The 13,533-nt window shown below is 47.1% G+C and overlaps 1 protein-coding gene across 4 annotated transcripts in view; it reads right to left on the bottom strand.

The window, feature by feature from the left end:
- Positions 1 to 8,718, bottom strand: part of Sergef (secretion regulating guanine nucleotide exchange factor) — a 204,376-nt gene extending 195,658 nt beyond the window's left edge. For 2 of the 4 annotated variants that reach the window (XM_029480145.2, XM_029480147.2), the window contains exons 1-4: positions 7,871 to 8,440; positions 4,429 to 4,564; positions 2,764 to 2,919; positions 1,663 to 1,757 (exon numbers count right to left, since the gene is read on the bottom strand). In XM_029480145.2, the coding sequence (XP_029336005.1) occupies positions 1,663 to 1,757; positions 2,764 to 2,919; positions 4,429 to 4,564; positions 7,871 to 8,047 (564 nt within the window). In that variant the 5' untranslated portion in view covers positions 8,048 to 8,440. Of the gene's footprint in view, positions 1 to 1,662; positions 1,758 to 2,763; positions 2,920 to 4,428; positions 4,565 to 7,870; positions 8,441 to 8,622 lie in introns of those variants that run through there. The other 2 variants (XM_021168201.2, XM_085841722.1) reach the window with 2 other exon arrangements.
- Positions 8,719 to 13,533: the final 4,815 nt, after the last annotated feature.

Genomic DNA, 13,533 nt, shown 5'->3' with positions numbered 1-13,533 from the left:
TCACAGCAATAGAAAGCAAAGATGGACACACATAAATGTCATAAACCTGTAACGTGGGATGTCATGAAAAGAGTTCTAAACAATACCAAAAGTCTTCTTTCGCCCTCCTCTCTACCACAGTCAGCGCGACATGTGGATGCTGAATACGTGCACGTGATTAGAGTCAAAGCAACCCATAAATCATGCACAGAGTTCAGAGTCTCAGGACAAAATAACAAACGGGAAATACCTTACTCATCAATGTTTCATTTGCGTTTGTACTAAACAACAATAGCTTGGACAGATTAAATGAGTTTGAAGTTTCTAAGGCAATGGGGGTGTGGCCATGCATCTGTTACCATCATGGGAGGTGGGGGCAGGGAAATCAGGAGCGCAAGTCCAGTCTTAGCTACATAACATGTTTGAGGGCAGCCCAGGCTACATGAGACTCTGTATGAAAAAAAATTAAAAAATCAAGGGACTAGAAGCTCAGTAGTTAAAAGAACTGACTGTTCTTCCAGAGGACCCGAGTTCAGTTCTCAGCACCCACATGGGGGCTTACAACTGCCTATAACTCCAGATCCAATAGCCAGCACCTTCTTCTGGCCTCCATGGTTCACAGACATGCACACAGGCAAAACATCCATCTACATAGAATAAAAATAAGTAAATCTTTTTTTTAAATACTAAGAGTTGAAAATAGTGCAAGGAGTCACGCAAAGGCCACAGGTTGTACAACTGCATTTCTATGAAATGGCTAGAACACATAAATGCACAGAGGAGGTGGACGAGTGGCCCCCAGGGACTGGGGGAGGGGAACACAGGAAGCCACTGCTACTGAGTGTAGACTTCCTTTTGGCCATGGTGCAAAGGTTGTACATTTAGATGATGAGAGTGGTGGCTACCTCTGAGAATGTACTGAAAAAACACTGTACACTCTATTTCAAAGAAGCGAATTTAACAGTATCTGAGCCATGTCTCAATAAAGTTATTATTTTAAAAATTAATTTTGGCTGTTTATTTACGTTTAAGTGGGGCTTTTATAAAATTTTTAATCATATGACATTTCTGTAGGTCCTTCCTGGTCTACCATTTGCAGAATCTACTGTCTTTTTTTCTAATCTGTGTGTGTGTGTGTGTGTGTGTGTGTGATGGAGAGAGAGAGGTGTCTAAGTATGTAGGTTTGTAAATGTTGCCGTCCACCTTCACATGCATGTGGAGATCAGAGGACCCAGTCTCTCCTTTCCACTTTGTTTCAGCCAGCCAAGCTCTCTGTTTGGTTGCCCCCAGCTATAAATGGATTCTGGAGACCCAAACCAAAGCCTTCACGATTGCATAGCAAGTGTGTAGCCCTTAAGTCATCTCCCCAGACCTTAAACTTAGTGGCTTGAGGCAAATGGCATCTATTTGGACCTGTCTGTAGCACAGCTCCCATAATTAACAATGCACATATCAAGTGCATCTCTACTGCCCTCATTTATAGCTCTTATAATGTGCATGAAGAACAGATTTCTGCCCAGCAGTGATCCCCTCCAACTGATTTTTAACCAAAGAACTTATTTCCAACTCAGGTTCTACAACTCCATGGGTCTTCAAGGACCTGCCACCCACCCAGTCTTTCATTAAGGGTAAGGATAAATGGAGCAGCCTAAAAACAGCAAGCTAAAACTGAGATGTCCTCACCTCAATGGCCTGGGGGACCACGCATTTGCGAGGGCCGTGAGGCACACCTAACTGGCCAAAGGCATTGGATCCACAGGACAGAACTTGACCTTTTTCTGCAAAACACAAGCATTCAGATTACAGATCTACGACGCGACTGTCTGCGACCAGTGGGGAAACAACAGAGGAAGCAGCAGAATTCCTGCGCCCAAAAACCTTCTGGCCGCTTCCCTTCTTGTATTCCTCCAGACTGAACATTCTGAAGACTTTCTACCACACTGTGTCCTCAACGGCAGAACACTCATGCAGAGCACTGAGCCCAGGGCCTACTACTGGAGTGAAGGAATGGCAGAGAAAACCTACTCCCCACATCACATTTCCACCCCACTTGCCAGGTTCCCATGGAATGACCTCTGCGTACTGTGATACTCTGGACCTCCCTTCTTTCTGCCCTTCCCCATACAATCACCGCAGAGTCTGGGGAAAGGGACACGACATGTGTGGCCTAGCACAGGACAGCTTTCCCCTGTGAGACAGACACCATCCCTGAGCTGATGGTCCTGGTTTCTATAAGGAAGCAGGCTAAGTAAGCCGGTAAGCAGCACCCTTCCATGGCCTCTGCTATGCCCCTGCCTCCAGGTTCCTGGCCTGCTTGAGTTCCTGTCCTGACTTCCCTCAGTGATGAACAGTGCTGTGGAAGCAGAGGCCAAATAAACCCTTTCCTCCCCAAGTTGCTGTAGGTCATGGTGATTCATCACAGCAATAGAAACCCTAACTAGGATACCTAGCACATTACCCATAACTCTCAATGGCACTCCTGGCCACCTAGACCAGGCACACAGTTCTCATGAAATTTTGGGACTAAAAATGACCATTTCAAAAGATCTAGTCCATCCCCAGTCTCTGACAAATGTATTCAGTCTGATTTCTTTTATAGTTAAAATTCTCCTTATAACAAGCACCCTGCCATTTCCCTACATGGCTATAGAGAACACTTGTGGTTTAAGGGTGGGGGTGTTTGATTTAGCTTTTAAAAGCACAGGGGCTTTTACTTAATCAGGGCCCTCCACTGTCCTGCTATCACCCAAAGCCTTGGAGCTATTTACCCAAGGGTGAACTTACCTGTAAGCATGATGGTGAAGTCCCAGCCACAGGCCACCTGTTGGATGGGACAACCAAGGAGAGGCTTGCAGATGGTAAATCGCAGAACTTCCTCTGTGTGACCAAGCCCCAACTGCCCATCTTTATTCAGGCCACAAACAAAAAGACCTCCTCCATCTGCAAGACAGAAAAGCTCCCTGTCAGCGCACACAGGGAGAGTCACAACGGCCAAGGTAAGAAAGAGTTACCATGAGTCACTTGGAGCCACAGACAGAAGGCTTCTTGCCCGTGTTAACGTTATTAACGCGTGGATGCCAACGTGTTCTGGAACCAAAGACCTCAAGCCAAGGGCCTCAAACCTAATGTATAAATGGAAACTCTCAGCTCTGTAATAAATGCCAATCACCAAATGGGGCATCTACTACCACAAGAAAACCAACATCAACTCAACCCTTAGACTGGTCCAGGAGCCATCCCAAGAGCTGAACACGCAAGCCCTTTCCACCCATGTCGATGACCCATGATACTCTGAAAGGCCCATAGAGAAGGCTTAATTTTAAATTGTTTTAAGGTGATTTTAATGTAACAATAACACATATGTAATATAACTTGGGTGTTGTTACTTTATATCGGTACAACTGTATAATTTTTATAATTTCTTTACAAAGGGGGGAGTCCATGAAGACACAAATACCAAAGCCCTGTAAAAGCCCTAATACAGCCCTGAAAATGCCTTGAGTTCATCCACTGCTATCGTGCCCACGAGACAGGTGAAGGAAAACTTGAGTGTGCTGGTTTAGCGTTCACTATCAAACTTCACACAACCTCGAATCAATCGCCTGGAAGGAGTGTCCCAGTGAGAAACGATCCGGAGCAGCCTGGTTCATGAACGTGTCTGTGGATTGTCTTGACTATTCATTGTGATGGGAATGCCCCATCTGAACATGGGCAGTACTATCACTGTGTTAGCGTGAAGAGAGCCAGCTAAGTACAAGCAGCAGGCAGGCAAGGATGCCTTTGCTCCTCTTTCCACTCTGGACCATGCAGGTGATGCTCCCTGCAAGAGCGCAAGGTTAGTAGGATATTCTGTCAAATAGAGCCCTTCCCCCCTCAGCTTTTGGTCAGGCATTTTATCACTGCAGCAGAAGTCAAAGTAGAGCCCTGTGGTCCAGGGAGCTAAAGATCCGCAGAATGGGCATCTGAACCCTGAGAGTTTAACACCACAGCTCCCGTTCTTAACCATCCTTCCCTACGCCGAAGCACATGTGGCACCCAGGCTCAGTACTCTCTGAACTAGGTACCAGGACAGAAAATTAGGGACGAGGCAAGGTTCTTGATCACAAGGGATAGGTCACCTACTTGCAGAGGCTTCAAAGTGAAACTTAAACAGGTTGTAACATGTCCATCAATTCACCTTTATAACCTGAAGCCTTCCTCTCTGAGCCTTAGTTGTATATGGGGGTAAAGAGAAAGATCTTTAAAGAACTCAGAAGTTCAATTCTGACAAGCTACAGTCCCCCTTAATGGTTATTTGGCTCTTTCACCAAAAAAAAAAAACAAAAAAACAAAAACAAAAAACAAATACTGCTCTCTGAGAAATATCAAAGACAAATGAATGGCAAGGTATCATCCAAGGGGAGAATATCTCAATATGAAAGTGAGTGGCTATCCATTTGTGAGAATTACCTGTCACAACTGCAGAATGCCCTCCTCCTCCTGTGACACTCTTGATACACCCAGCTTGACAGAAGTCACTCAGTTGCTGGGGCAGAAACACATCTTCCTTATGGCCAAGGCCAAGTTGCCCGTAGCTGTTTGCACCCTAGGGATAAAAATACAAGGATAAGGAGCCCCCAGCTGTCAGCATCCCTCTCCCTGTCAGTCTCCCTGCCCTGACACAACTCTTGGAACCCGTGACATTTCAATACCCATTCTCAGGGCTGTCTTGGGCAATCTGCCTTAACAAGCCAGGCCCATCTGTGAGCACCATGATTTCAGAGGAGTCCTTGACATTCACAAACATGTGTCTCACTTTTCCCTTCAGGTATACGACCCTGTTCTAGTTCCCTTTGTGTTGCTGTGAGGAGAGGAGACCAAAATTGATTTAGGGAAGGAATGGGTGTGTTGTGGCTTACACTTCCAGGTCACAGTCCATCAATGAGAGAATCAAGAGAGGAACTTGAACAGAAGCCATGTCACTACCTGTGACTCTCTCTGGTTCACTCCACGAACTAGAGATGGTGCCACCCACAGTGGACTGAACCTTCCATAACAATCTGTCGATCAAGATAATCTCTCACAGGCCAATATGATTGAGGCCTTCAGTTGGCATGTCTCTTCCCAGGTGAGTCCATGTTGTGTCACATGGACAATAAAAACCAACCAAGACTTAACTGCCTTTGGGAATCAGCCCACAGATCCCCTCTGATAAAAGCTAATGATCTAGGAACGCTGGGAAAAGGAAAGATTAAGGGTAAGGATGGGGTCGGGGGTAAAGTTAAGCAGGAAATAATACACTGGGCTTGGCTTTGCCTCCTACCCCTCCCCCATGCTCACGAGGAAGCAGTGGCCTTTCTGTATCCAGTCAGTCAGCTAAGGAGGCAGCTTCCCTAAGCCTCATCATTTCATCTGTCCAGAGCAAAAGCTAGACAATAAATAGCTTTTCAAGTACAGCACTGGACAACTCCCAGATTCAGATCCCCCTTGTGAACTTACACTATCAAGTCCACACATCGTACAGGTCTAGGCTACAGCAGAGTGATAAAGTGCTTGCCCAGCATGTTCAAGTTCCTAGGTTCAATCCCCAGCACCGGAAGGAAAAAAAAAAAGTCTCTAATCTGAAATCCTTTCAGCTAGGTAACAGGCCCAGAGAAGAATTCAGCAGGTGTAGGAGTACTATCAGAAAGACCCTGTAAAGACAGAGGCTGTTGTCTCAGCAACAAAAGGTACAAACACAATAGTGAATGGACACCTGAAAGAGCCTAACACCCACCCAAAAGCATTCTTATCTCTTCAAGTATCTACTCCCAAACTGGTTCTTTTGGAGGTGAGTTTAATACCTTTTTTTTTTTTTTTGAGGGCACATAAATGGGAACACTTGGTTTAAAACAACTACCAAAATATGAATACAAAACACATACTTATGGAAACCATCCCACCTCTTGGGTGCTTCCAGCCACCTTGAGCTGCAGGACTCCAAGATGAAGAATGAGATTTGTGGGGAGCACAGGCTAAGAAGGTCTTTTGAACAATACAGTTCTAACAAGTGCATCTCTGCACACAGGACAGCCACCTTTAAGCCTCACAACTAAGGAGCATTCGTATCCACTGTACGGATGAGGAAACTGAGGCCTGGAGGCTCAAGTGATGATCCAGTTACACCATTGGATGAGTGAGCTAGAAATCCACTTCTTTCATTAGTTCTTACTGTATCCATAAGAAAACAGGTATGTATAGGGAACCAGCCCAGAGATTAAGTCACACGACTCTAGACCAGCAGTTTTCAAAATGTGGGTTGTGGCCCCTTTGGCAAATCTCTACCTCCAAAAATAGTACATTACAGTTCATAACTGTAGCAAAATTACAGTTACGAGGTAGCAATAAAAATAATTTTATGGTTGGGGGTCACCACAGCATCAGGAAGGTTGAGAACCCCAGCTCTTGCCTATTGCTCACGTACATTGCTTTGTCCCCCTTCTCCTCCTCTTTGTGTCATTCCTTGGCACTAGAGTGCATTGCTGGCTTGACTGATCTACCTCCTCTCCTAGAAAGTCACCACCATGAAGGCAGGGACTTGGTCTTATAGCTATTCTCCTAACCCTGAAACTGCACTGGCTGGCGGGCTGTGGATGTCAGACATAAGTCTCTCCACCCTGGAATGCAACACTGTTTAAACGCACTGTCAAATAACACTGTTACATACAACACTGTTGCACAGAATGAAGCAGAGAGTATATGCTGGGGTTTCTATCTTCTCTGGCTACCCTATTACCAGGCTTGAAGGCTGCTAAACATTTAAGAGAGAAGCCAGGTTAGACCAATCCCGGGTTCATGCTTTGTATCAACTTCTGTGGTGCAATAAGGGCCCTAAACCCAGGATAAAGTTAGGTAAAGAAAAATTTAATATACCCTATGACAACTGTGTATACCTTCCTTCTTTACAAAGGGTCCAGACACAGCGTGTGCATACACACACACACACACACACACACACAAAACCACTTGGAACAAGATGAATTGTGTTCCTTCAAAATGGCTATGTCAAAGCCCTAACCTCTGACATACCAGAATATGACTGTATTTGGAGACACACCTTTAAAAAGGTAATTAAAGCTAAATGATGAGACAGATCATAATCCAGTCTGTCTAGTCTCTTCCCAAGACACCAAGGATGCCCATGCACAAAGAAACGGCCACCTGAGGCCCCAGAGAAACCAAACACCTTAATCTTAGACTTGCAACTTCCAACACCGAGAAAATAAATATCTATTGTCTAAGAACCCAGCCTGTGGTGTTTTGTCACGGTGGCAGCGGAGGCCAACTAATACGTGCTCCCTGATTACGCAGCAGGAGGAATACCCCAGCAGGCCTCCAAACACACTAGGTTCAGCCCTGGTTCTGTCTCTGTCCATTCAAGGCCACAGCTGAAAGGCTTTTCCTATCAGGTGTTTTTCCTCTGTCCAAAAAGACAGCAGTCTCCAGGTTGGAAAATGACAGCAACACATTCAGTTACTAACGCCCACCCCCCCCACCCCACCCCCACCCCCCAGTCCCCAGCCCCTGCTAAGCCTAGTTCAAGTGCTACTTCAAGGAGTTGAGCCAGCCAGCCAGGCCAAGCCATGCTCTCCTTTCTGACAGCCTTACACTCAACAAGTGAAAGGTATATAAATTCTAATTTTGGCAAAAAACATAGCTGTTATGGCTTCCTCTAGCACAAGAACTGGGAATAGCTATGTATTTCCCAAACATTAACAGATGGCTGTGCACATAGGTACACATTCATTCGTTTCATTCGCTCGTTCATTATTCATTCATTCATTCATTCTTTAGTCAACAAATATTTCCCTGGGGTCTACAAGATGCCAGGCACCAAGAGAGACAATGTGAACACCACTGGCTCTGTACTCACTCTCAAGAACACCTCCGCTGTAGTCAAGGAGACTGCCGTTAACAAATCATGCATTCCATTACAATTTTGGTATTTAATACTAAGAACAGCAACACCCGACATATGCTTGCTGTCACGCATGTCCCCCACACTCGTGGGTATAAAGCCTCCTCTCCAATCATATGGAAGGATGACCATAGGTCAGTCAAAGTGCAGTGTCAAACCTGCCCAGCCCAGACTTCCACACCCCCAGAAGAGAAAAGATCTGGTCACAGCCGAGTAACAGCAAATACGCAGGGTCTGTGCCTCGCGCGGCCATACTCCACAGGCCTCACATCCACAGGACGCTCCCCAGGGTGATGGCGCTGGAAAGAAGCCTTCCATCCTCCAAGCAAAAGGAAGGTTCGATGACACAGGTGGCCCCACGAGCTCTGGGACCGAGATCTCTCTGCCAAGCCTCCACGCTGTCTTTCTAGGCAGTCTGGCGGCCAAGCGCTTTCCCAGAATGGATGCTCTGCTCTGGATGCAGGGTCCTCCCGAAGGGCTTCAGTCCCTCGGGTCCTCATCCCACAGCTAGCAGTAGGCCCCTCAGGCACTGCGGGGAGACCCTCCCACCGCACCCTCTCCTCCTTGCGGCAACCAAGGCTCCTCCAATCCAGGACCCTAGCTCGGGCCGCCGCCTCCCAGCTCCCCGCCACCCACGCAGACGCCGGGAGCTCCCGGGTCTCCTCGCCCCTTCGTCTCTGCCATAGCCCGGGGGCGGAGCCACGTACCCAGGCGAAGAGCACAGCAGCGGCAGAGACAGTCTCGGAGGCGCAGGACTCCCGCGCCATGCACACGCTCAGCCAGCGCTTCCGGGAGGGCTGACGCGGGGCGGGGCCTCGGAGGCCAGGGGCAGGGCGAGTCCGGGAGCTGGGCGCGGTCAGCGGGACGGAGGCGGGGTAAAATTAGGGATTAGGAGGGGCCAGTGGGACTGGAGCAAGACGTAGCTGGGTATGGTCCTGCCCTAGGGCGCCCGGACTCAACCAAAGCACTGTCAGACGGCACCTCGTGGCCGCCAGGGAACACACCCGGAGGTGCCTTACTACACCCACACTGGTAATTCTGCACCATGTTCAGTAATCCGGAAAGCTCGCCACCTGTCCCACGCTGCCCAGAGCAGATGACCTGACAGGGATGCAACAGCACGGTGGGAAGGGACCTGAGCTGAAGATGGGAAGAGTCCAGTCCTGAGTCTTCACGAAGCTACCTTGGCCCGCTTCGCTGTGCATTTGGGAACCTGAGAGTCTTGGGGAGTCGTGTTAGCCTTCCATGGCGGAAACCCACTACTGGTGACACAACTGGAGCTGGCTATTGTCTGATGTGCCTGCGTTCTCCCTACTCTCCGCAGCCCCGCACCATCTGCCCTAATTCTAATCACGAGCATTGATAATTCTCATCCACGATAGATTTTCATATAATACGGCTTTCTGTCAACGTTGTCGTGATGTTGGTGAGAGTTTAGTAATACAGTGTACCAGTGCACACTGGGGGAAATGGAATTTGGAATCTGGAATCTGGAAGGAGGACAAAAAGAGCATGTCCCATTTAAGGCGATGATCTGCATTCGTAGCTCTGGCCCCTGTACAGACAGGTCTCAAGGCCTTGCCTTCCTTTTCTTCCTAGACCCTCACATTGGAAAATGCGTCAGGGAAGCTTTTGTCTAGGTCTCACCTGTGCATGTTACTGACATGTTACTGTCTGCTGTGTCTTGTGAGGGAAGCTACCCTGGTCTTTCCTCCTCCAGACTGTGGTTTCTTGAAAAGCTGGGTGGTGGTGCTTAGAAAGAGACAGACAAGCCAGGCAAAGCTGCTCTTACTCCGGAAACTGTGAGAGATTCCATGTGCTGTTCACCGGTTTGCTGTTGCCATTTTGATCACTTCTTTCAAGCCTGTTCTAATAGGAAATCACAACAGGGTATAATAGAAAGGTGTCTTACCAGCAGTTCCGGAAGCAATAAATGCCAGTAACTTGCACATTGCACGGTAAGGTGGATTTGTGCGGGTCTTGTGCATACTGTCACAGTCTCTGGTTTTCCAGACAAAATCCCAGCACTGAAGAAGAGAAGTGGGCACAAAGGCCCATCCCTGACGAAGAAGCTATTTGCAATTGATACTTCATGAGAAAGAGAAAACCAGTTTTCTTCAGTGGAACAATTAGGCATATCAATCACCCTCCTGGGTAGGTCCCATGCTCAGGAGTAGCTGACCAACATAAAACAGACTCCATGTTTCATGTGTGGTTTTGGTTGTCCTTGTTTTGGTTTGGTGAGTGTGATGGTTTACATATGCTTGGCCCAGGGAGTGGCACTATTTGGAGGTGTGGCCTTGTTAGAGTAGGTGTGTCGCTGTGGACGTGGGCTTTAAGACCCTCCTCCTAGCTGCCTGGAAGTCAGTCTTCCACTAGCAGCCTTCAGATGAAGATGAAGAACTCTCAGCATCTCCTGCACCATGCCTGCCTAGATGCTGACATGCTCCCACCTTGCTGATAATGGACTGAACCTCTGAACCTGTAAGCCAGCCTCAATTAAATGTTATGCTTATAAGAGTTGCCATGGTCATGGTGCCTCTTCACAGCAGCAAAACCCTAACTATGACAGCAAGTTTTGTCTTTTTGGGTTTTGTTTCAATTTTTCCTGTTGGAGGTGTTGAAAGAGAACATGAGGAAGGACCTGGGAGGACTTGGGGGAGGGGAAAGAATATAATAAAACTAAATTGTATAATTTTAATAATGTTTAAATATAATAAATGTAAAATAAGGTAGGAGAAGCCAAACCAGAGCTTATAGTGCAGGTATCGAGAAATCTGGATGGATTCCTGCCTAAAAGATGAGAGAGACTGAAACGGATCCTGATAGGATAGTTACGTGATCACTGCTCTATCAGTGTGACAGTGTGATGTGACTCCCACCCATCTAAAGCCCAAGGAAAGATGCGGCAGAAGGACCAAGACATCATTCAGATTGGAGGATTTCTCAGGATGAGAAATATGATCGCCGGCCACCAGACAGGGCTGAGAGCTGGTCAGAGCCAGAGACTATGGGAGTTCTGTCAAAGTCACCATAAGCAAATTGGCAGAGTCTTAGACACTGTTGGAGAGAATCTATAGGGATCAAATGACACCCATGGAACAGTTGGCCCACCAGATTCCCAGAGACTGATGGAGATGAAACCCATAGCCCAGGCAGAGGAAGACACCGTTATCAAGAGATGCTGAGGCCTTGTAAACCACCCAAAAGAGCGTGAACTGATACTAACTCTGACAAGAGCAGGAAGGGCTGGCGCCAACTCACAACACGCAGTCTAACGAGAAACTTTCCTGTTTCCTCCGGCTCCCTGCTACCTGCCACCTCAGGTCCTCACCGACACCAAGTACCACAATCCCACTCATCTCCCAGCTAGAGGGAGAGGGGTGTGAGGAAATAAAGAAACTACTGAGCGCTCGTCTCAGTCCTAGAGGAGAAAGATGGCCCTGCTCTTAACGTTTGAGGTGTTCCTTACTTAGTACAGAACTTCCTTTTGTGGTACTTTCCATAGAATCCAAGGCATTATCCAGGGGAGAATTCTAACACTGAGCTACATCCCTAGCCCAGGTGGGACCTTTAAGATGCTGACATGAGACAGGGGTAGGTTTCCTGAGGCTTCACTGAAGGTGCAAAGACGAGCCACTTACAGAACCAGTTTTATTTATTAGAATTTGGGAGGTGGGGTGGTTTGAATGGACAATGTCCTCATAGACTGTGTTTGAAAACTTGGTCCCCACTTGATGGCACCATTGGTGGAGTCGACAGAACAAGGTGCAGCATCCAAAGCCAGACTCTGCTTTTGGACAGAAAGATTACCAAGCCGCAGACCAATTCTCTCAACTAGAAAAGGTGTCAAAAAATTGTTTTTAATTCTAACTTTTTACTGTTTCTTTGTGAATTTCACATTATGCATCCCAATCCCACTCAATCTCCCCACCCCTCTGTATCTTCCCTCTGCCCTTGCAACCTCCCCCCCAAGAAAGGAAATAAAATACAAAAATAAAAATAAACAAAACAAAGCATAGAACACATTTTCGCCATGAAAGCCATGTAGTGTGTCCCACAGTACACCCTTTTGTCCATGCGTCTTTACTTGCAAATGTTCATTGCGGCGAGTCATTGGTCTGGTCTGAGGCCTCTGGCTTCTGCTACACTATCAATGCTGGATTCTTAATAGGATTCCTCTCGGATATCCTGTGGTTGCCCTGTGTCGTAGAGATCCTGCACCTTTGAATCTGTAAAGCTAGCCTTTTTCACATCTATGAAAGCCAGCAGTTCATAGATGGAATAGATGATGGTGTGAGCCAACTCCAAGACCCAGATCTGGGCCTGGGTGATAGCTGAGTTGATCACCCAGCCAGCTGTTCCACACCCACACCATCAGGATGGCTCTCCAGCACTGCCCCAGCAAGCTCACACAGAGCTGCAGTGGGCAACCTCTCCAGCTCTCAGACTCTCAGGGCCAGCTCACCCACACCCATGCCACCAAGATCCAGCTCTACTGTGCTACCCAGTGGAGGTGCAGGGCCCACTCTCCCTAGTGCTGCAACTCATGGCGGGCAAGGCCAGCTCTCCTGCTCTCATGACCCCAAGCCCAGCTCTCCCAACTGATACGAGTGGCAAGAGGCAAGGACATGAAAGGCATTACCCTCATGCCCATAGCCTAGGAGTGTCCGGGCCATGTTTTTCATGTTCATGCCCCTGGGGCCAGTTCACCCACATCCCTGCCACCAGGGCCAGCTCTACTGTGCTGCCTACATGAAGTGCAAGGCCCATTCTCCCAAGTGCTGCAGCCAGTGAGAGTCAGGGCCAGCTCTCAGAAAAGACCTTTTAGGTATATTTTAAGTCATTGGAGAGCTTTCAAAGCAACAGGAACTCAAGGAGCTGTGACACGAAGACAAGAGATTATACCAGGTACTCTTTCTTTAAAGCGGTAGAGTGATGTATATTTTTATTGCATATTTTGTGATTTCTTTTTGTAAAAATGTTTTAAACTGGTATACAAAGTAATGGGTTCCGTTGAGGCATGTTCATACTTTGTCTAAGCCCCAAGGCTGATTCTTTGTACCAACCATCACCACTGCTAGGGTCTCTGAACTAATAACATTGTGAACATAAAATTGAAACTGTTTTTAATGTGTGTTTGATTAAAAGAATTGGGGGAGGGAGTGGCAAAAAATGGCTCAGCAAATAAAGGGGCTTGTGGCCAAGCCTGACAACTGGAGTTTGATTCCTGGGGCCCACACACATAAAATAAAAGTTTTAAATGTGCTTAAAAAAAAAAACACTTCTTGAGATCATGAACTTTAAGTTTATTACCCAGTGGAACAACACACTCTTAAATTATAAGTGTATGTGGCACTGTAACATGAAGAGTGAAACGAACCACTGTTATCTTTTTATCCACTTCCTGAAAATGAACATACGGTCTCAGTTATTTAGTGCTTTTGAGAAGTCCTGGCTTTCTTCTTTCTCTGGTTTAGAAGCCAACTTAAAAATGAGCAATAATTCTGTGCATTTTGCTGCATCTTGCTACTTATGTAATTCCAAATGCCAAAGCATGAGATTAAGGAACGCAGGCACGCTGACGATTAGCATTTGTGTTTTCTTCAAAAAGTCAA

Source organism: Mus caroli, unplaced genomic scaffold, assembly GCF_978045245.1.
Source record: "Mus caroli unplaced genomic scaffold, Mus_caroli_1 scaffold_8, whole genome shotgun sequence".
Lineage (NCBI taxonomy): Eukaryota > Metazoa > Chordata > Mammalia > Rodentia > Muridae > Mus > Mus caroli.
Note: the sequence above shows the minus strand (reverse complement) of the source record. Positions and strands in the feature narration are given on the sequence as shown.